The following is a 22,486-nucleotide window of genomic DNA, read 5'->3' as shown; positions in this document are numbered from 1 at the left end:
CGCGCTGTATGTGACCTTTTCCTTGGTACACTGTAGAGTATTGAGAGATCTTAGGATCTCTACTGCTAAAGACAAGTGATACGGCCAGAAAGGGAGGACAAAATAGTGACATCTTGCTTGATTGTGTGAGCAGTCTAAGTCTGGGTTCTAAGACACAAAAGCCAGTTTGCCGTGGTTTATGCAGATTTTCCTGTGGAAAGTTTAAGTAGTTTGTGTTCATTACCTACTCTTGACTACAAAGGTGTATGATAGGACCAGCTTCAGAATAGTAATCTGAAAGGAAGACTATTTAGCTGAAAATACATATTTATCAGCCTGCCTGGCTTTTAGTGAGCCTTTAGAGATGCGTACGATAGCTATTCAAGTTAAATGCAAGTTCACTTCCTCGGTTGCCTAAATCACACTTCCAGGGACTTGCTGCTGCTGCTATCGGCTAGTGATGGACAGTGCAGATAACAGGCTTTGCCCGACAGTCCGGCTCATCAGAGCCTAGAGCATTTAAATGTTGTTAGAGAAGGAAATGCTCGGTTTAATGGAGTCACTGAGGTGAGGGAGGAGGTGACAAGTCACTGTCTAGTAAAGCAGGAGCTCCAGATGTAAGAAGGCAGAAGAGGTGGTTTGTTTAGTGACTGAGCGATGACTTGGGTAGTTGTTAATTTTCTTTGCCCTTCCACCTCTAAGGACTCCTGCCCCCCCCACCCCCGGACTGTCCCTTTGGTGGTTAAAGCTAGGTACAAAAGCACAGAGAAAACAGGATAACACGATGGTGCTTCCTTATTCTGAATAGCCATCTCCTTCTGAGTGTCCCTCTTGAGTGAACTTTCACTAGGGTTTGTTTCACAAGGACGCAAGGGTTGCATGTTGGTTAAATCGATTATCAAGGGAGAAGTCCGTCGGTAGCCATTTCTTGTCCTTGAAAGTTAGACTTGATGTTTCTATATGTAGCTGTTCTGTTTTCCCTGGATGGAGCATATAGCCGAGGCCTTGAGCATGAGCTGACGTTGCTGAGTTTGTGTGGTGGTGGGCTACAGACTACAGACTCCAGTAGCTAATAACATTTTGAGTAACACATAAAAATCATCATGTCAAGTTTGGGAGGGGGTGGGCAGATAGAGGATAGGAAGGGGGATAAATAGATAGATAGATAGATAGATAGATAGAAAGAAAACAGATAGATAGGTACATACATACATACATACATACATACATACATACATACATACATACATACATATCCTGACCTTACTCTGGCTTAGTAATATGAAAGTCCTATTGGCCATACAGAATATTTCACATTTTAAATAAATTTTATTACTCCTAAAATATATTTTTCTGAACAATATGATAATAATATTCATCTAATAATTTTTCTGCTTTGCTTTAAATCTATATTATCTTAAAAAAAACTTCAATTATATTTTAAGAGAATTTTATACATGGCTATAATGGGTGCATTATTTCCAAACCACCGCCTACTCCTGTCACCTTGCCCACTCACTCCCTCTCAAGTTGATAATATCTTCATGCTAAAAATTTCAAGCTAAAAACCAAATGCCAAGATATGAAGTATAAAAATTTTCCCAGATGTGAACTCTTTCTTCCTGGTGTCGAGTCTCAGGACCGGTCGTATTTGTAAGGATGGAGATGAGATGAATCTGTTCCTTGTTTCGCTCCGCGCTCATTCATGAGTGAACTCCTGGAGTGTGTCAGGTCGGCCCTCTGCATCAGACAGTGCAGCTTTGGATGTGGGTTGTTTTGTGTCCATTACAATGGAAAAGGCAAGGCCTTGGCCAAATAGCTGCTTTGCACATGCTTTCCACTTACCCTGAAACTCTAGTTCTCCCTAAAATACTTCAGATATTAGTCATGGAGCATCAAGAGTTTAAACCAGATTCCTGATCAGTGTGGCTACTAAAGGAATTTCACAGGCATGGGAGGGACTGTTCACTGACCACAGTGACGTTGGAGGTAGGTTGGGCATTTTATTTTTGACTTTGAGGGCTGTGTAAACTCTAATGGAAAATAATAGTAATTTCCTACTTAGGTGTTTTATAAATACTAAAGCATTTTTTTTCACGATTTATATTGAGAGTTTTTAAGACTTGTAGAACTCTGTGAAGCTGGGTTACCCCTAGGCCACAGAAGTCTCAAGGTCACACCTATGTAAGAGAATACGAGCACCAGAGGGCTAGATCTGGGACAGAGTCCTCGCATAAGTCTCACATGGCCTCTAGTTGACTAAACTAGGAAGCTGTAGACTTCCTCAGCAGCTCATTATGGTCTTGCTTCCCTGTTACACCATAACTGTTGGATGTGTATCCCTTCTTTCAGACTACAGTCATTTTAAGAGTGGCATTAAACTACTACTGTAAATAAATCAACTACATCAAAATATGCCAGATTTACTTCAATTGAATTTCAACCAGGAAGCTAATTTGCTTTTGAGACAGCATCTATGTAGCTGCTATTGGCCCGAAACTTAATATTATATGTAGTAGTCTAGGTTGGTCTCTAACCTGTGCTCATCTCCTTGTCTCAGCTCCTTGAGCAAGGATTGCAGGTGTTCCTGCTCTCATTGTAGAGACGTTGGTCTGTATCCTTCACCCATTGTTAGATTAGTAACAAATGCTTTTCAGCAGCCATCTGATTTCTTGGTATCAGTAATACTATTTTGCAAAAAAAAAAAATAAATAAATAAATAAAACAATAAAACCTAAACCTAAAACAAACAAACAAACAAAACAAAAAACAAAAAACAAAAACCCTAAACCACTGTGGTGACAAAGGCAGTGATGAGGCCTGGTGCCTCCTTATATTATCTTGAATATTGAGAGAATTTTCATTTCTTACAAGTAGTACATAGCTACCAGGAAGAGCCAAAACGCCCATCTGTAGATCAGTTACAGAGGTTAGGGATGAGAAAAGAACAGAGAATAGAAACTGTCAACAGTTGAAGGACACTGCAGTTGGAAGAATAAAGCCAGAAAGAACCAAATTCTATATTGGTCCACCATAAAAGGATGTTTGCCTCTGAGAAGGTGACTCATGATAGCTGGTTGAAGAGTTAATCTCCAATGCTTTGGAGGATCTGGGAGGCGAAATGAGTGGACTGGACTAACTAGCAACTGTCTTTTATAGAGTTGAGCCTGCTGCAGCTGCTGGTGGGTGAGCGAGTTGGATGGAGAGCACCTCTGGCTACAGGGTTTGTTAGTGAAGATCTTTGTCATTCCTCAGGAAGAGAGTCAGGTTTCCTTCTAGAAGGAAATGTAACAACTCAGAAATGTTTTATTTTTCTCTTGATGGTGAGCTTTTTCCCCAGTGAGGTGGATGGCGCTGACTTCTGTGGCTTCCTCCTTGACACCTTTGCCCACGGTCTTCAGGTTCTTTACTTTGTCAAGCAAATTCTTTTTTTCTCACAGAGTTGCCACCCCCATAGTTGCTACATTTCTGGTTATTTTCCCTGATCCCATCTGTGCCTCTATCCTTCTACTGAATGCCTTCCTGAACATTCATCTTTTTCTTTTTCTTTTTTTCTATTAGTGAGAAGAGGGGATGTCCTAGCAGCATGGAGCGGTATTCGCCCCCTTGTTACCGATCCCAAGTCTGCAGACACTCAGTCCATCTCCCGAAATCATGTCGTGGATGTCAGTGACAGTGGCCTCATCACAATAGCAGGTATGGGGTGTGTGTAACTCACCCTTTGGATTGTTTCTTTTCAGTCTAATGAACAGGCATTTTGTTTTATTCTGCCATATTTCTTGCCAAGAGGTCACTTTTGCTATTATTGGCAGATGGTTAGTTATAAGGAAAAACTCAGAATGCCAACGTAATGGCTTAACAATTTCTTTGCAGGAGGGAAGTGGACCACGTATCGCTCTATGGCAGAAGACACTGTGAATGCAGCTATCAAGATTCACAACTTGAAAGCAGGACCAAGTAGAACAGTTGGGCTGTTCCTTCAAGGAGGCAAAGATTGGAGCCCCACACTCTACATCAGACTTGTCCAGGACTATGGCCTTGAGAGTGAGGTCCGTGTGCATTACCATGCTGCTTTGCTTTGATGTTGCTGAGATCTCATTCAGTGGCCATGGCTCGGCATCCCTGATTTACAGTGACCCTTTGTTGGGCTTATTCCCTCTTGTCCACTGCAAAACAAACCCAGAAAAGATGATCCAACTGTATTATGGTTGCCTAAAAAGTGACGCACGTTTAGTGTCTCGTTGAAGCCTGCAGTATATTATTTGGTTTGTTTCTCGGGTACAAATTTCCCCAACTTCTTTGCACCCTGAGTGTAAGGAAGAGTCGTCTTCAGAAGTAACATCAAGAGTAAAATGTAGCCGAAGCTTCATCCATCAGTGATCTGGTGCTGCGTGATGCTGAGTCAGTGCTGGTCTAAGCATTCACAGTCCGAGTGGTTTCCTCCCACAAAGGCTGAACCTAATACTCCCTAAAGACTATTAGTCACAGGCTATAGGAAAACTGACAGCAGAAGAATGGAGTGTTGTTTTGTTCCGTACCTAAAAGGAATGACGCCCAGAGTGCCTTGCCTGTCTAAGGCAGTGTTATCATCTTATTTCCATAGGTGGCACAGCATCTTGCTACCACCTATGGTGACAAGGCTTTCGAGGTGGCCAAAATGGCAAGCGTGACTGGAAAACGGTGGCCTATCGTTGGAGTGCGTCTCGTGTCAGAATTTCCGTACATCGAAGCAGAGGTACGTGGTAGTCAGCGGACTTCCTGTGCGCTGGTGCTCTGCCATTCATCTGCTCATTCTATCTTTAACAGTTATGTAGTGCTAAGTTTCAAAGCACACATGGCACATGCCTTTAATCCCAGCACTCGGGAGGGAGAAGCAGGCAGATCACTATGAGTTCGAGGCCAGCCTGTTCTACAAAAGCTAGTCCAGGACAGCTAAGGCTAACACAGAGAAACCCTTTCTTGAAAAAAAAACAAAACAAAACAAAGCAAAAACCCAAAACCAAACCAAAACAACAACAACAAAACAATCAAAGCACACTTGTCAGCCAGAATCTGGAGTAAAATTTCAGGCTTTCACAAATACTTAATTTCGAAGTGAGGCTGATAGTGGTAATAGTGTGAGGGTTAATTCGGGAGTTTGTTCACAAGTCTGAAAAATAGGTTTATCTCACAATTTGTAGATCTTTAAGTTCATAACACATCTGTCTTGACTGGTTCCACACCTTCCAGCTTTGATAGTTTCTCAGAGATTTGTCTCATTTCTCAACTTGTTTTCTGGTACTGTGAAATCAAAGGCCATGCTGTGCTTCCATTGTGCCTTAAACAAATAGTGTCCAGTAAGCTTCGCTTGTTGGTCTTTAAGGCAGAAAACCTTTACAGCCTAAAGAGCTGAAGCCACAGCGTTTGGGTCCCCATCCTTTGCTTATTCAACTATGTAAATGAATGTTTCCATTATGCATAAGCAAAGGGAAGTGATTTCAGTCGATGGTGAGAAATGATGCCGTTTGCATGTCTACGCCTCTGACTATTCAGAAAGGTGGCATTCACTCTTACCCAACCCACTCCATTTTCCAACCTACTGTGGCAGGAGAGGGAAGCCTTGTACTGTGCCACAAGTGTGCCTCTGTCTGATAGAGAGCAAGGCAGGCTAGGAAAAACGTCATCTTTTCTCAAAGGTTTATTTTTTTAAATGTGAAACTTTATTATTATTATTTTTTTAAGATTCAAACTAGCATATTTTCTTTAATGTAGGTGAAGTATGGGATTAAGGAATATGCCTGCACCGCCGTTGACATGATTTCACGTCGCACCCGCCTGGCATTTCTCAATGTCCAGGCTGCAGAGGAAGCCCTGCCTAGGATTGTTGAATTAATGGGCAGAGAACTGAACTGGAGTGATTTGAAGAAACAGGTATTGTATAAAAGCCTTTACAAACACAGTTCCCTTTACAAACGTATAACAGCTTGTTCTGTTTATGAAGGCTTGCATAACGTTTGATGATGGTTTTAGGTTTCCTGCTAACGTCTACATTATACACATCTAATATTGCTAGGTCTTAAGAAAATGGAAAGAAAAAATAAAGAAAATGGAAAGATATTCTTTTGCCAGAGTTTCACTGTTACAGAAATCTAGAGAATGTTTTTAAATTTGTGGTTATAATTCCTGGGAAAGATACAAAAGATAGTTGGGTATAGTCTTTTCTAGGTTTCATTGGAAATACTCCTAATTTCTGTTCTTGATAATCATTTGCTAAAAATAGTGATTTTACTGCCTGACCACCAAGGCTTATTATTTTTATCACTTAATATTTTTAAAGAGACCTTCACAATGTGAAGAAAAGTATCATTTGATGTCTTATATTTATTACCACATTAAAAAAAGAAATTCTTCAGACAGTGGTGACACACACTTTTAATTATAGCACTCAGGAGGCAGAGGCAGGCAGAGCTCTGAGTTTGAGGCCAGCCTGGTCTACTGAATGAATTCCAGGACAGTCAGGGCTATACAGAGAGACCCCTCCCTCCCCCCGATTCCAGTGATGCTTGGATATGCATGAAAGCATAAGCATATAAACATACACACCTATAGCATATGTATGTAAACTCATCTACCCCCGCCCCAACCTCCACACATACACCTGGCATTGTGGTAATATACAGGAAATCTTTCTTTCTTTCTTTCTTTCTTTCTTTCTTTCTTTCTTTCTTTCTTTCTTTCTTTCTTTCTTTCTTTCTTTCTTTCTTTCTTTCTTTCTTTCTTTCTTTCTTTCTTTCTTTCTTTCTTTCTTTCTTTCTAATTAGCCCAAACTTTTGATGACCATTGGGATACGCTGAAAAAATATCTTCTTCATTCACCAGATCCTACTCCTTTTTAGACTGAATCCGTACAACTTTTTGTTACACGTCACTGAATGACTCCTGGGCAGACTCACCAAGGATATCCACACTGCATGGTAGTAGATACTTGTCAACTCTCAGTGCTCACTTTATTGGGCATAGTTGATTCAACTCTCCCTCTTGAACTATTTGTTGGGAGAGAGTTTGCAGTGTAGCCCAGGCTGGCTTGAACTTCTTTCTGACCCTCAAAAGGAATCTTTCTTTTGAGTCACTTCACAGCTCCTTCAAGTGCTGTCCCTTGAGCATTCTCCACATCCTAGCAACTCATTCCTCCTCACGGCTTGGGACCCAACTTCACCATCGTCCTTTGTAGATTTGTACATACTCCATCCAAAGCTACTCAGAATCTTAACATGCTCATCTCCAAATCCTGGTTTGAGTGTCACCCTTTCTTATTGCATTCGTTATTGTCACCTTGATATAGGCTTGACTTCACTACATTCTTCAAAGGCACAGTGGCCATGTGTCTTTAAAACTCTACTGAAGTAATTCTAGTATCATGTTCCTCAGTGAAGTAACTGATGGTAGCAGGCTCTGGTTCTCACTGTGCCTGTGGGAAGAGTAGGCCTGTCTTTGGACTATCGGTGTGGAGTTGTGGTGGATAGCCCCGGCTGGCTTGGAACTCCTGATCCTACTGCATCAGTGTCTAAGAGCTGGGATGATAGGCTCGCGCTGGTGTCCAGCTACAAAGGGATGGCTTTTGCCCAAATGTTAAAGCTGAGGAAATAGGTCCGGTTTCTACATGCAGTAAACTGTGGAGCTACGATCAAAGCCTGTCAGTGGTAGAAGAATCAGGGTATGTTCTTATAAAAAATGATACTTGGAATGATTAGACAGTAACCTATTTTGTGCTAGGAAGTAGGAAGAAGGAGAAAAATTCTAAAAACCAGTTGTGCTTAACATTTCCAGGTAAAGAGAGATTTAACTTTATTTTTAAAAATTGTGCAGATATACATTCTTAGGAATGTCCCTAACTTTTTAAAAGTAACAAAACTAAACTAAAGCTATTACTCAGTTTCTGAAAAACAGGGGCTTAATGAGAACAGTGAACAGTCTGGAGAGTACAAAAGAGAAGGAAAAAAGAATGAAAAGGTTAGAAAGTTGTACTCCTGAGAAAAGGTTAAAAGCATTGGGATTATTTAACCTGCAAAAGCGAAAGAGGGTGATAAATAACTCTGCATAGATGAATTGTGTTGTTTCTACGGTCAATACCCCATGAGTGACCCGTATACTGAACATGGCGTCAAATAGTGTAGAGAATAATAAATAGCTCAGAGTTTCAAGGACCTTTAACTCTAACCGGGTGGATAGAATACATGCGTATGTCAGGAAGGCATGTGTGTCTTCAAAGCTTACAGATATATTTGGAGACGTTGTTCTTTGAGATTGAAAGTCAACTAATACAGAAAAATAAAGTAGGCAGGACAGCCCTGTCTCGTGGAGTTGGGGAGTGACCAAGGAACAGGAAAGGGCATGAAAGAAATTGGCATCACCAAACTGTGTACACCAGGGTGTGAATTAATGTGTGTGCGAAGATAACAAGTAGGGTCAAATGGGAGATTTTGTAAATAAAGGTAAATAAAAGAAGCTTTAATTCAGATGACTTGAAACTTTTGAAATGCTACGTGTATTGTCAGTTCCGACAGAGAGATTTCCTTGGAGACCTCACATTAAACTTGTGTTTTGGGAGGGCTGAACAGGAGGGCTTGAGCGTCATTTAGAACATATTTAGGGAAATGCTGTCCAGAAGAGAAGAAAGAAGACTTTGTGATATTTGTATAAGATATATTTTTATTTTCTATTTTTGTTTTTGTTTTTGTTTTGTTTTGTTTGTTTGTTTGTTTGTTTGTTTTTTGAGACAAGGTTTTTCTGTGTAGCCTTAGCTATCCTGGACTCACTTTGTAGACCAGGCTGGCCTTGAACTCACAGTGATCTGCCTGCCCCTGCCTCCCGAATGCTGGGATTAAAGGCATGCACCATTGTGAGACTTTAAATTTCAAATTTAAAACAGACAGGAGACATAGCCAGATAGAAGGTGACTCTCCGTAACTTTTATTTCAGTCAGGAAGTTTGCTGTTGGGATTCTTTCACTACTATTGATCCTTAAAATATTCTAATACAAAGAGACCAGAAGACAGAAGGTGGCAAATGCAACACCAATTTCAAAAGCAGAAAGCAAAGTATGCCTATGTGACTTAGGAACAGTCTTCATATTCTGGCTATTTTTCCAAATTATGTTCACAAAATTAATATGTTTACTATGAATACTATTTTGCTTGAAGAGTAGGCTATGGGAGGCTGATAAAAGGTCACTAAATAAGAAATGTTTTATATAGGTCTTTTTCATATTAGAGTAGGGATCAGGAGAATGTTACAGAAGTGATATATAGGAACTCAATAAAGTATTTCATACAGCCTCATGAATCTTTGCAAAAGTAGCAGTTTTTCCTTTTTTTTTTTGGAAATGAAATCACCAATTTCAGCTTCTGAAGAGATCTTTGATAGCAAGTTGCAAGCACTCTGTCCCCTTGGTCTAGTCTAGTTTAGTCCAAATGTTTACAGTGCAGTGTTGATGCTGTGCTTTTTTTTTTGGCGTACCAATAAGCAGAGGAGTGAGCGGATATCTGATAATAAATGGAAACAGTAGCCAAAGTGTACTAGGGAGTTTCTATAGAAACAAATGGTAAACCTTGTATGAATGTAGACTAACTTCATTTATTCAAACCAGGCCTGACAGGGCTTATCGATATAGCATGTGCTAATCAACAGTGGACCATGATTGTCCCTTACACCAGTGTATTCTTAACTTATATTAATATAGCTCATGTATCTAGAGAGATGGAATTGAGTGTTACTCCTTTGTAGGTACTTGTCTCATCTCTGTAGAAGCATGTTTTCTTCTGACAGGTTCTATAACAGAATTTGTGGTCTGGAACAATACTCCAACATGGCATAGGGCTTTAAAGTCACACTTCTCCTGACTAACAAATCCCTAAGGAGTAAAGTACTTGATGCTGTTCTCATTGCGTAACCTATGATACAGATACACAGGAGGATGGTTCTACTGTAGCAAAGTCTTGGTCTTCCCAAGCAAATTGTAAGAGTTGGAAGGTGATAGGTTTAATCTCAGCATAAAGTGTTTTAATAGGCACACCAATCTTTCTTGGTCCACTCTGAGTAAAGTTGTATTGCAAGTAGTAATGTGATTTAGACAGACACACAGACAGATACCTTAGGCTCCTGTTTGTGCAATCTATAATGGAAACACAGGGATCTACGGTGTGGCCTGGATGGACAGATTTCTCCCTTTTCTGAAATATCACGATTATTTGATGGAGCATGGATGAACTTCACATGCAGGCTAGGTATGTGAACTGAGTAAGAGCTTGTAATTGGTAGAAAGCCTCCGAAGCATGTGCACGGACATGAATTTTAGAGTTTGTATAAAATGGCTCATAAGAATTCCTTGAACAGCAAAGTCCATTTTAAAACCATGACTGGTGGATTTGCTTATGTGAAGAGCGAAGCCTGCCAGTGAAGAATGCCATTGGAGATAGAGACTTCATGTTTTATTTAACCTCACAGATTAAAAAAAAATTTTTTTTAATTCAGCACTAATGATGTTTTAGTTCCTTTGTTGCATTTGCTTCTGGAGAGAAAGGTGATGGGGAAGGGACAATCTCAAAAAGCCAGTTTGTCTTCCCAAGGGCGCAAAGCCTAAGGAGGCACCAGGCCTCATCACGGCCAATGTCCCCACAGTGGTTTAGGTGCCATTGCCCCACTTCATGGTTGTTTCACTTTCACAGTCGCTGAATTTGTGAAGTTGCAAATTTAAGATACACGTTGGCTTTTGCTAGGTGATAGCATATGACAGACAACATTTTAGAGGCTTAAGCTGTAGACAAGACTTAGCCATTAAGACGACTTGCACCTCTTGCAGAACACTCCCACACCCACACTGCGCAACTCAAAACTTGTGTGCTCCAGCTCCAGGGAATCTGATACTCTCTTCTGTACGTATGGGTACCCCACATGTGCACATAAACCCCCACCACTCCCGTGCGAGTGTGTGTGTGTGTATGCGTGCCCTCACACATATATAAGCATAATTATAATAAAAATAAATCTTAAAAACCAATCTCAGTGGCTTAGCAAATCTAGCAATTTTTGTTTGTTTTTGTTTTTGAGACATGTTCTCTCTATGCCTCCCTGGAACTCCACACTCACAGAGATCTGCCTGCCTTTGCTTGCCTGCTCCCCCAACACTGGTATTAAAGGTGTGCACCACCATAGGCGGCTTAGCCATCATTTGATGTCTCTCCCTCATGTCTGTCTAAGCCATGAAAAGAGTCAGAGAAAATTAGGAAGTCTCTTTAAGCCATCATATTCCAAAAATGAAATATCTTATATCCGTTCATGTTGTAGGCCAAAGTCAGTCAGATGGACAAAGCTCACAAAAATGGGATTAAGAAATATATGTCTAAGGGAGAGGCATGTATACATACATGAGGAGAAGGCATGAGAGCAAGAGAGAGACAGAGATGGATTTTGTGTGTGCGTTGATACCGGTGAGGAAAGAGATTTGCAAACAATACACACTAATATGGTCACTTGCGGCAGTTAGGCAAGAGAGTGACATAACGGAAGTTAAGGGCAGTGTTTGTTGCAGTAGCTGACTTGGGATACTGAAAACAGTGACTATGGAGAATGCTGACGCTGTGGCAGTCAGAACCCCGTGCAGAACTTCTGCAGAACCGATCACAGGCACCACAAGCTGTGCTAGACTAGATGTTCAAGTTCTTTGTTTCACTTGTCTTTGCTTTGCTTGTCATCAAGCTTTAGGAATTTGTTCTTGTGGAATGTGACAGTCAATAGCATACAGGAGCACAGTACAGAAAAAAGAAACAGCAATGCTGCAACACGTAGAACAAGCATTCTTATATCTTGGGGAAACAATCAAACACAGGTGATGGCAGGCTCTATGAAATTTAAGAAAAGGTGAGCTGAGCCCAAGGCCCACCTGAAGGTGGCTGGAACCAGAGCTCAGGGGAGAATCAGGTAGCAATGCAGGTGGCCATCCCAGGTGTGGAACGTTCCAGCTCTGGGTCTGTGCTTATTAGAGTGTGTTGTGAGTTGCCCAACTAGAGGGAGTGGTAATAAATCCTTCCTGAAAACTGGATGTTGGTTCAATGAGAATCAGTTTCTGGTGATAAAAGAGATAGATGGAACAATCAATAGCTCCTATAAATCTGTGGACTTTTTGTATGTCTCTTCTTTTGTAGGAAGAACTTGAAACGGCCACGAAGTTTCTGTACTATGAGATGGGCTATAAGTCTCGAACAGAACAACTCACAGATCGTTCTGAAATTAGCCTGAGTCCTTCAGATATTGATAGGTACTTCTAATAGCTCTTCCTGCTCCTTCCGCTCCTCCTCTTCCATGTTCTCCTCCTCCTGCCTCTTTTATGTGAGACTTTTTGCATATTCAATTTTGTGTTTTAGGTACAAGAAGAGATTTCATAAGTTTGATGCAGACGAAAAAGGCTTTATTACCATTGTTGATGTTCAGCGGGTACTAGAGGTAATTATATATATATATATATATATATATAATATCTATATATATATATATATATATATATATAATTTTTTTCTTCATTATCAGTCTTTGGGTATAGAAGGATATATAAATAATATTGGCTAGCTATTATTATTATTATTATTATTATTATTATTATTATTATTATTATTATTATGTGTTTTCTGTGTAGCCCTGGCTATCCTGGACTCACTTTGTAGATCAGACTGGCCTTGAACTCACAGAAATCCACCTGCCTCTGCTTTCTGAGTGCTGGGATTAAAGGCATGTGCCACAACGCCCAGCTTGGTTAGCCGTTTTTACAAATCATATTTTTAAGGTTTTGGACAGTCATCAGATTAGAAGAAGGCTATACTTCATTAGTTAAAAACCTCATTTCTCTGTGCTTTTCTGTCTAGAGTATCAACATTCAGATGGATGAAAACACACTTCATGAAATTCTTAATGAAGTAGATTTGAACAAAAATGGACAGGTTGAGCTCAATGAATTTTTGCAGGTGAGTTGTGCCGAGACAGATGTGTTTGTGTCTTTGCTTTTGCTTGCCATTCTATGAAGAATGGATTCTTAGGACTACCCTTTCATTACTCACCTCATCCTGAAAACATAGCGGGAGCCAGCAGCAGCTGATCTGTCTGCCCTTGAGGATGAGCTCTGTTTGTGCCTGTTCATTTTTCCTTCGCTTTATAAGAGGTGTCTGTTTTATTGGTTAATTGAGATTAACTCCAAGTTAGTTATGGCTTACAGAATTGCATAAGAAGTATGCTTTGGAATGTGATTGCTGGACCACTGCCTGTGACGAGAGGCAATACAATATTTCTAGTATGGAAAGTCATTGTTTCTTTTTTTTTGAAATGGGAGAAATTATAATTTTTAGTTTTATTCATTGAATTAATCACATTCACTTAAGATTACGATTATTCAATTCTTAACATTTTGAAGAACCATAAAAGCAAATGAGAAGAAACTTAAGCTCTGGGATCAAGACCACAGATTTAAACATTTTCATGTCTGATGTTCAGCTAACCAAAGTTTCAATTGTTCAATCACTGTAACCATGAAAGGGATCTATTTTGTTACTGTGGCCTCACACTAGATGATTTACATTACCCGCTTGATAGTTCTGTAAAGGAAAGAAATTCAACAGCCCAGCCCTAGCTGTCCACTGGACTCTGATCATTGGAAGAACGCATTGGTTTCTGGGCAGCCAGATTTTTTTTTTTTTTTTCCTTCTGTAGTGTTTCTTGGTCAGGTATTTCAAATGAATGCCAAGTCTTGCTTGCACCACGGCAATGATGAATGCTGAACATGAAATAAATTAATGCTGGGATTTTGGTCAATGTCAGCCCTTTCTTCACTGTGTCAAGTTAAACAAACAAGATCAAGGCAAAGGAAATGGTAATTGTCTCTCTGGAGATGAGCTGCAGATAAGAGCATTGTTGAATCTAAATGCAGGAAAATTTCGCAGGTTGTGTCCAGCATTACAAAAAAGAATGTTGAGTTATTTAACTGTTTAACTAAATGTGAATTTTAAATTGAATTTGAGATTTATGGTTAGGACTTAGAAAACATGTAATGCCTCATTTTGTATGTTTTTTTAAGGAGAACATTTTATTGTCTCAGAATTAAAAAAAAAAATCTCTTCTTTAAATGAATAGCTTATGCTTCATTTTCTGTGCTTTGCAAATAAACAACAGCATTTAGACCCAAAAAACCCAGGGTTTTTAGAAACAGTAAGAATCTAATTTAATAGATATGCTGTGTGGCTTGGGTTTTAAGTAATTTTCTTGAATGTAGTAGAGTTAAACACATAGAAAACAATTTAAACCACCTGCAGGTTTTCCTGTAGAGTTTTAAAATAATTGGGTATTTCCTTTTCATTCTAAATGAAAGTGACTATTCATGCTTTCAATAAATACACAGCATAATTTTCAAGATATAAAACACTGGCCCATTTTCTTGTGAAATCTATTCACACCTAGATTTTTTTTTTCTTGCAATGTAGTTTTTAGATGCACACAATGCTTAGTGGAAAAGTTTTAGTTTGCTGGAGGTTGACATAGGAATCTCTGTCGGTGGCTGAAATCAGAAGCCATGCTCTGACAGCTCTTACCTCCAACGAATTCCAAAGTCCTCCCAGAATCAGACAGAAAACAATAAACAGAAAATTGTTCTGTCTTTACATGTCAGCATTCCTTAGGTAAAATATCTTTCAGATATAAAGTGTGTTTCCACATTTGATAGTATAATGAAGTATTTTTGTTTTTTGATGACTCAGAGCCCATATTTATCCTGTTAATGATGTATTGTTGGATATGGGTGTCCATTTTCAGTTCTCATGATAGGAGGATCACCAATCACTATAGAGACTGCTGGGTATGGGACTTTGTTTCCGGGTCTAGCCTTAATGACACTTGTGTTTGTAGGAGTCGATCTCTCATAAGTAGTTGCTCCTGGAGCAGCTTTCAATAAGGTCAGGAGATTCAGCTCCAGACGTCGGGCAGATGCCCAGGACTCCCAGGGGGAGCATGCTTTTGTGAAATGTATCTCCATAGGCTGAAACCCTAACTCTGAAATATTTTAAATATTTTCACATATATTAAAAAACATAACTAACTCTATTTAGTACATTGTTTAAAATAGAAGAAATTAGTTTTTTTGTTTGTTTGCTTGTTCGTTTGTTTGTTTTTTAAGCCACTAGTAAGTTCCACATTGATGTGAAAGAGGAGGTGTCCTCATACTGAGGTTGCAAGGTGCTGGACTGATGGCCTCTACCTGCCATCTGTGAGCAATTTTCGAGCTAATTCTGATCATATTCATTGGATAGAAACAAGTTAGGTAATCTGAGGGCTGAGTACTTTTGTTCTTACGGCAGACCTCTCAGATCATCTTCAATAACTCATATATAAATTTGTTTAGGAAGAACTAAAGGCATTTGGATTTAGAGGACTTAAATTGTCAGGTACAGTAACTCTGAAAAATAATCATTGAATGTAGGCAATCACAGTTTGTCTTTACTCTATCCCTTAGATTCCGTCTCAGGATTTCAAAGTAGAATTAAATATACAATATTTGAAGGTAACTTTTCAGAAAAAAAAAGATCCAAATTGTATATGGAGAGCAAAGGTGTTCATTGAGTTTGCTTTTGGGGTACCCTGATCTCCTGGGTAGGTGCCATCTTTGTCAGCTATATGAAACATGTCTTCCTTCACCTCCCCTTGAACTATTCAAAAAGTTGAGTGTGTGCTCTGGAGCCAGTTTACTTTTCTTCTGCCTGGCATGGGAAGGAGCTGAGAAGAAGAGTTAAAGGAAGCTGGTCTGGCTGCTCAGTGTGTTCCGTCTTCTCTCTTAAAGCTCATGAGTGCAATTCAGAAAGGAAGGGTGTCTGGGAGCCGCCTCGCCATCCTGATGAAAACTGCCGAGGAGAACTTGGACCGCAGAGTTCTGATTCCCGTGGATCGGAGCTGTGGAGGATTGTGAGTCTTCCCACTAGATCCACAGCCAGCACTATGTACCGACCAGAGACGACTTAAACCACTCTAAAAATAGTGCCTATGGTAGCTGCATTTTTAAAAACAACAACAACAACACAACAACAGAACCTAAAAAAACACTGGAAAACATTCCGAAACTTTGAAGATGTTGGTGTATTGGCCAATCCTTTATGTTACTTGCCGTTCATTCTAGCTTCTGAAGTGCTGTTCTCCTTTTTAGTGCACATTGATTTAGTGTTTCGTATCCATTTGGCAACCTGTCAGACTTGACACTGCCTTTCCATTCATTTATTCACATGAGTTTTAGGAGGTGGACCCCACACATACTGGAAGGAAGCTAGAGAGATTTTTTTGTGATCACCCAGAGTTCTGAAGCTCCAGCTTGTAGATAATACCTCCCCTCCCCACCAGAAAAGCATTTGACCTATTGATGTGATATGGAGAAGTCAGGAGACTTCCTATCACTTCCTTCCTCCCCACCTCCTGCCTAATAACATTGCCTGCTTTTCTGTCTAGTATAAGTTTGGTTGATCTGGAGGGGGAAGACAAAAATTTAGATCTGGTTGAGATTTGGTTATGTTTCTAAAAGAAACTGAAAGCTTCCAGACTCGCAGGAGTAAGATAAAGACAGCACTGACATTTGCCGGGAGGTACAGTGATAGTTCCTTCTCAGCAGTTCATTTTTTTTTCCCCCAGACACTGCTGGCTTTCTTTGAATATTATAGTTGCCAGAAAAAAAAAATCCTTGCTTTTTTTTTTTTTTTTTTTTTACTTTAAAACCAGCATTTGAGTGGCAAGATGAATATAATGGGATGAGACCAAATCTTTCCATTCCTCATGGGAGAAATATTATAACACAATTTTCAATCCCACAAGTCCTGTATCTTGCAGTGTGTGGCATTGTCAGGCCTGCTCTTGTTGGGGTGGGCGCTAGTGGTGGTATTTGCAAAGAGATAATCAAAAAATAATTGGGCAGACTTTTGTTAACTTTAATTACAAAATTAAAATTAGGCATGCCACTTTAATATTGAAGGTCAGTTTTTTGTTTGTTTGTTTGTTTGTTTGTTTGCCAAAAGCCTTTCTCGTTGGGTACTAAATGGAAAAATTCTCATTCTACCAAAAATAAAATAAAATAAAAATAAATCAGAGAAAGACACCAGAGATATAGATTGACCATATATTAAAGTGTGCATTGAAACTCAGCAAATAGTGCATGGGATAGAGATGCCATTTGGAAGATGCTTTCCTTATATTCTGTTGGTATTGTAACTAGTAATCTTAATATTTATTACCTGTGCTCCCTTTTCTGAAACTACCAATGATTAGCTTCCTGTGCATAAGAGGAAGTACGGCCCATCATTCACACTTCTCTCCTGGCAGGCTTTGTTGCACAGACTTTGTCTTAGCCTTGTGAACTGGTACATAAAACACCTTTGTGTTACTATTTCTGCTTAGGCAAACATGGAGTCTTTCTTTCTCATTTATTACGGGTTATGAGTCTGCATATCAAAATGTAAACTGGGCGGGTCTCTTACCTAAGCCCTCACCCACCAGCCCCCCTACCCCTTAAATATGCAGAAAGTGCAGGGAGAGACAACTGAACTCATTGTTAAATGAAGTTTAGATACTTCCTCTTCTGTATCAGGGAAGCCTGACAGAGAGCAAGTGATGTCACGGCAGGTGTCACTGAGAATTTTTCTTTCAATGTGTAAATTTTTTACACTGGTTTTTGTTTTTTATTATTATTTTTAAATAAATGGAAGCACGTGGCTTTGCAATTTAGTGTTTTTCTATCATGACAATAAAATTCACTTTATACCTAGTGACAGTTAAGTCGGCAGAAAATCTGTCCTTTAAAACATCCCAGGTGACACATCACAACAACATTCTACATTTGTACTCCCTCCTCTCTCTTTCTCTCTTTCTTTCTAGTTAGATCAAGATAACGGTGGCTTGTATCATCCCTGATTCTCTTACAGTAGGCACTGAGCTCAGAATGTGACATGCTCAGACTGGCGTGTGTATGTGTGTATGTGTGTATGTGTGTGTAAAGCGGGTCATATTTGTACATGCTTTGCTATGAATGAAGTTCCTTTAAGGACAAAGAGAAGTGTGTGTTTCTTCATTTCAGCATGTCTGCTTTGGCTTCAAATCTGCTCATTCTGAGACATGCTCCTTCACCAATCCCAGAGACTCACTTCAGAAATGAACTACTTTCATGACATTCCTGTGAGTGAGTAAAGCACCTAAAGCACCCCAGCATTTTTCTATGAGTTCCTAATTAAATCTGTACAGCTTTTTTTGTTGTTGTTTGTTTTTAAATTTTAAATCCAATTTAAGCAAAGGGAAACAGACACGAGAAGAAGCCCCCTTTTAAACTCAGTCAGAGAATAAAACATTTTTTTCTTTTCACGTGAGCCTGGTCTTTGTTGCTTCTGTAGGGGTGTGGGAGTGGGTGTGCAGGGGTTGCCTCTATCATCAAGTGATTTATTTCAAAAGCCTTTGAGGGGATTCAGGTGAAGGAACCCCATTTGTGCTGGAGAGCCATGTACGCCTTTAACTAGCCTCCGCCCCAGTGGAAATAACAGTGATAATGTTGGATTACTTACGTAGCTAAGGCTGTTTGCCTCGTATCCATCTTGCTGCGTATTCCCGCTTTCAATCTGTTCATACTGAGCGTAACGTCAGATTTCTGCCATCAAATGCATGCTTCGTATTCTGCCTTAGTCTATGGCTTGGTTTTGTCTATTTCAAAATATGTACAACAAAAATGTCCATTCTGATTTTGACTCAATACAACACAGGGGTTGCCATTGATTGTTTTTCTTTTTTTATGCATTTGTAAAGGTCTTTTACATAGGAATGTAATCACACATTGATGTCACGGATGCTGTCAATTTGCACTGCATTTTACTCTAGGGAGTAAAAAAAAGCCCTACTATGTTTTAAAATAATATCAAGTTTTTACCCAGTACTGGAGAGGACACACTCACTGCATGCTTTCATACTTTTGCAATTTTATGTATTATGTTGGATTATCGTTCTAGACTGGTCTGTTAAATGCTATGTTTGAGGCTGGGTTGTCATTTTTATAACTGTCTTGGTATTTTATCGCCATTATTTATTACCTTTGATATACAGAATGAGCTGCATGCATTTATAGAGCAATAAGAAGATGTATTTAATGTGCCTTGTTTTTAACTAAGAGCCGAAAGCATGAATCAATAAAGCTGATTAAAAGAGTCCATTGGCTGGCATTTTGATGTTGCTCGCGGTCAGACAAATAACTTTAATTACTGTTGAAGTTTGTAAAAGTTTGAAAATATTTTCAGAAACTATATTTTAAATGACGTACATTAGTTCTTTTACATTAGAATTTTGCAATTTTATGTTGTGTATCTGTGTTGACAGATGTTACTTTATGAGACTACCAAATTGTTTATATTAATTTGTTGCTTTAGCTTTTAGGGCATGGTTTTTGTTTTACGTGACCCTAGTCTACATTACAACTCAATAGAATTCTTTTCCTTTTTTTTTTTCAACCCATACCTCTCAGCCTCCACATTCCCAGGCATGCTGATGAATTTTATCATAACTAAAATCAATAGAAATGAATGGGAAAGATTACATAATCCATTTTGATCATCTTACATGTCAAGTTAGTGCAGGGTTGCCAAGCGTTGATAAATGCTCTGACAGAAAAAAACAAGCTATATATTTTCATTGTCAGTAAATCAGTAAAGCTGTTATCAGTTTAACACTGGCCAAATTTTATAATGCCCATGTTATTTTATAGGTTTTAATTTGCACATGTACAGAGAGTGCTTTCTCCATTCATGGCTCACACGTGCTCAGTCCAGGTTGAGCATGTTCAGGGGCATTTTTGAGTTTCTCATAGTCCTTCGAAACTGTATCCCAAGTGAACTGTTCCCTCCCAGACAGAGTTGGAACAATAGCTATTTGTTCAGTGTCCAGAAAACAAAAAAATACATAGCAGTTAAAAAACCTTTTCCATTGATCCAGTTTATGAAATTTGATAGCACTTAAATAAAATTTGTCAAAATATTTCTCCTAGGTTTCAAAATATGTAAAATTGATGGTCACTTAAAGAAGAAAGGAAAAAAAACAAAGGAAGCATGATACTGGCCTCAATATTTTGCAGGTTTTGTCAACAGTGCATTGTCTCTGGTGTCAGATTGCGCCGATGGCATTTGACTTATGATGAAAAGAAGCAACAGGAGTTTTAAATTGATCTGGCACCATCATAATGAGACAAGTTCTATATAAGAAGCAGGAATGATGAGCCTTTTATGCCTGTACTTTGTATTTTAGGTCTCTAATTAGCTACCTAACTTGTGAAATGCAGGCACAGAACATGACGTATGCAAGCCTCAATGACGGCGCCACGGACAGCCCTGCAGGCCCTGTGCTAAGAGGTGCAGCGTGAAATCAGTTGTCCTTTTATCGCTCTTTTTTTTAAAAAAATATTTTATTAATTTATTCATATTGCATCTCAATTGTTATCCCATCCCTTGTATCCTCCCATTCCTCCCTCCCTCCCGCTTTCCCCCTACTCCCCTCCCCTATGACTGTGACTTAGGGGGACCTCCTCCCCCTGTATATGCTCATAGGGTATCAAGTCTCTTCTTGGTAGCCTGCCTTTTATCTCTTAAATACCTGCCCAGGAACTGATGTGAGCTAAGCCGAATACTGCCCTAGGTAGGCAGCAGCAGCAGCAGGACTGGTCTGTTGTCAACACTTGGCATGGAATCAATGCTTAGCATACATTACCACCAGAAGTACTGACATTGTAGTTACTGGAACTTAGGGGAGAGGTTCATGGGATGCCTCCTTTAGGAAGGCGCTCTGTTGTATCTCACCAAAAGCGAAGGAGGACTGAATTGTAGAGCGTGCCCTGGGTGTTAGAGTGTGGTGCATGGTACAGCTTTTTTGTTCTACAAGCTTCTGAGCCTTGCAGACCTATTGTCACGTGTCTTAAACAAGGTATTCCCTGCACTCATTTTCCAAGTAAATGGCTCCTGTAGGGCAATCTGCACTTTTATACTGGCTGCTGCTAGCTTTCTTTCACTGTGTCATGGTTGGGGGAGGAGGGAATATCACACACACACACACACACTCACACCCAGAGAAGACAGAAACAGAGATACTACTGAGAGAGAGAGAAAGAGAGAGAGAGAGAGAGAGAGAGAGAGAGAGAGAGAGAGGGAGGAGAAGAGAGAAGAGGGAGGGGAGAAGAGAGAGAAAAGGAGAGAGAAAGGGAGGGAGGGGAGGGAGAGAGAAATAGAGAGATACTACACACACACACACACACACACACACACACACACACACATACACACAAGCGCTCATACTTAGTGTTCTTTGTTGGCTTTCATCTCATTCTGCACAACTGGGTCCAAATTTTTATTAGCTTTTTCTTTAACTTGAATTTAGACTTGCTTGGTTTTTTGTTTGTCTAAATAATCTAAATGCAATAAGCTCAATTAACATAACTTTTTCACCTGACCTCAGTGCCCTCATTTAATCGACGCCTTCTTCTATGCATACCAGCCTCTTCCTCATCAGAGGAGTTAGAGTAAACAGCCATTCCCATTATAGGTTGCTTGTTTGGTTTTCTCACTGTTGCGTCACTATCCATTTTTCCCCCTTCCATCCCCATCATTAATTGATTTACAATTCATTTTTATGCATACGGAGTTTTTCCTATCCAAGTTAAGAAGCTGTAAATCTTAGATCCATTGAAATGACAGTGAGAAATATTTCATTTTATCCCATGAATCATTTGCCATCCTTATTGCAGAAAAATGGCAAAATTATGGTGTACCATGTTTTCATAAATTACTCTTCCCCGACCCCACCCCCACCCCACTGCTCTGGTTCATTTCATTATCTGTATGGAGAGACTGTGAGAGGCAGACTGTAGACACTTGGGGTAAACAATTCTGGTTTTACAGCAGGCTAATCAAAATTTCATAACATTACAAATTAATTCCTCTGGTACGGTGGAGATCTTAATTCATGTATAAAATATATCATCTATTTTATAAGTCAAAAATAGCTTGATACTAAAGTATGCCCTGTGATTGCTTGTAGCAAAAAAGAGGACGGGCATTGGGTTCTTTAAATAATGTATATAATTTTCATTGGTTTCATATGTCAAAGTAGTCATTTATGTCCTGAAAGGTGGGTGCTTGGCACTATGTGTTTGAACACTATTAAAAAATCATAGCTTCTTCCAAAAAGGCCAGATCATAGGTTTGTATTTCACATATGGCCTAGAGTGAAATAACTTCTACAGGAGTCAACCTCACCTTTATCTCCAGCAAGAAGCATCCATATATGTATATCCCAAAATTTCTAATACACAATTTTAAAAAGCAATAAAGGGAGTCAGCTGCTATGTGAGTGTTACTGAATGGATGGACTCAGCTCTTCCTTGTAAGCTCCCTGTGACTGTCTGGCGTTTAAGGGGCCATGGCTAGTTATTTGTAGATTCTGCA

General features: G+C 39.5%; 1 protein-coding gene across 2 annotated transcripts in view; it reads left to right on the top strand.

Moving 5' to 3' along the window:
* Gpd2 (glycerol-3-phosphate dehydrogenase 2) overlaps positions 1-17,998 on the top strand; it is a 136,813-nt gene extending 118,815 nt beyond the window's left edge. The window contains exons 7-15 of one of the 2 annotated variants that reach the window (XM_051166952.1): positions 3,541-3,675; positions 3,853-4,028; positions 4,583-4,714; positions 5,731-5,889; positions 12,158-12,270; positions 12,377-12,455; positions 12,872-12,970; positions 15,826-15,947; positions 17,898-17,998. In XM_051166952.1, coding sequence (XP_051022909.1) covers positions 3,541-3,675; positions 3,853-4,028; positions 4,583-4,714; positions 5,731-5,889; positions 12,158-12,270; positions 12,377-12,455; positions 12,872-12,970; positions 15,826-15,947; positions 17,898-17,901 — 1,019 coding nt within the window. In that variant the 3' untranslated portion in view covers positions 17,902-17,998. Of the gene's footprint in view, positions 1-3,540; positions 3,676-3,852; positions 4,029-4,582; positions 4,715-5,730; positions 5,890-12,157; positions 12,271-12,376; positions 12,456-12,871; positions 12,971-15,825; positions 16,242-17,897 lie in introns of those variants that run through there. The other variant, XM_051166953.1, reaches the window with a different exon arrangement.
* The last annotated feature ends 4,488 nt before the right edge of the window (positions 17,999-22,486 follow it).

Source organism: Acomys russatus, chromosome 24 (assembly GCF_903995435.1).
Source record: "Acomys russatus chromosome 24, mAcoRus1.1, whole genome shotgun sequence".
Taxonomy (NCBI): domain Eukaryota; kingdom Metazoa; phylum Chordata; class Mammalia; order Rodentia; family Muridae; genus Acomys; species Acomys russatus.
Note: the sequence above shows the minus strand (reverse complement) of the source record. Positions and strands in the feature narration are given on the sequence as shown.